The sequence below is a fragment of the Egretta garzetta genome, unplaced genomic scaffold (genome assembly GCF_000687185.1).
Source record: "Egretta garzetta isolate BGI_Z169 unplaced genomic scaffold, ASM68718v1 scaffold1159, whole genome shotgun sequence".
Taxonomy (NCBI): domain Eukaryota; kingdom Metazoa; phylum Chordata; class Aves; order Pelecaniformes; family Ardeidae; genus Egretta; species Egretta garzetta.
The window spans coordinates 112,736-113,581 of NW_009260789.1; the positions used below are offsets into that span (position 1 = coordinate 112,736).

Sequence of the window (846 nt, forward strand, 5' to 3'; positions counted from 1 at the left end):
CCCCCGGCCCCGAAACTCCTGCCCGTGCTCGTGGATCCACTTATTCGCCACTGGAAGGGACAAGGACAAGGATCCCCGTCTGCCTCTGTCCCTCTGCCTCCCTCTCCGACCCGGCTCCGGTATCGGGGACATGTTTTTCCCTATTATCCAGGATTTTTCTGGGTTCCCAGCACCTCTTGCCTGCCCCTCCACAACCCCGTATCCCTCCGGGGTGACACCAGGCACCGTCTCTCACCCCACTTGTCCCCGGCCAGGACGGGGCAGCCAGCGTGCAGGGTGTCCCCGTCACCGTCCCCGTTCCTCCGCAGGTTCCACCAGAAGAGAGCTGCGTTCTGCGGAGCAGAGAGGGGGTGGGAGCCCCAGGTTTTGGCACCCCAAAACAGAGCTGGGAGCCCCAGAATTGGGGTTTGGAACCCCAAAACAGAGCTGGGAGCCCTGAGGTTGGGGGTGTGACACTCCAAAAAAGCCAGGAGCCCCAGAATTGGGGTTTGGCACCCCAAAACAGAGCTGGGAGCCCTGGGGTGTGACATCCCTAAAACAGAGCTGGGAGTCGCAAGGCTGGGATTTGGCACCCCTAAAACAAAACTGGGAGCACTCGGATTGGGGTTTGGAACCCCAAAACAGAGCCAGGTGCCCCAGAATTGGGTTTGGCACCCCAAACAGAGCTGGGAGCCCCAAGATTGGATTTTTGGCATCCCAAAACACAGACGGGAGCCCCAGGATCAGGGTTTGGCACCCCAAAACAGAGGCCACAGCTCTAGGGTTGGGGTTTGGCCCCCCAAAACAGATCCAGGAGCCCCAGGGTTGGGGGTTGGCATCAAGACAGGCTTGGCCACAACCCCCTGC

The 846-nt window shown here is 60.6% G+C and overlaps 1 protein-coding gene across 1 annotated transcript in view; it reads right to left on the minus strand.

The window, feature by feature from the left end:
• The window catches only part of P4HA3 (prolyl 4-hydroxylase subunit alpha 3), a 9,237-nt gene that overhangs the window by 555 nt on the left and 7,836 nt on the right, over positions 1-846 (minus strand). Inside the window, exons 12-13 of the mRNA XM_035901789.1 lie at positions 236-373; positions 9-50 (exon numbers count right to left, since the gene is read on the minus strand). Of these exons, the coding sequence (XP_035757682.1) occupies positions 9-50; positions 236-373 (180 nt within the window). The remainder of the gene's footprint in view (positions 1-8; positions 51-235; positions 374-846) is intronic.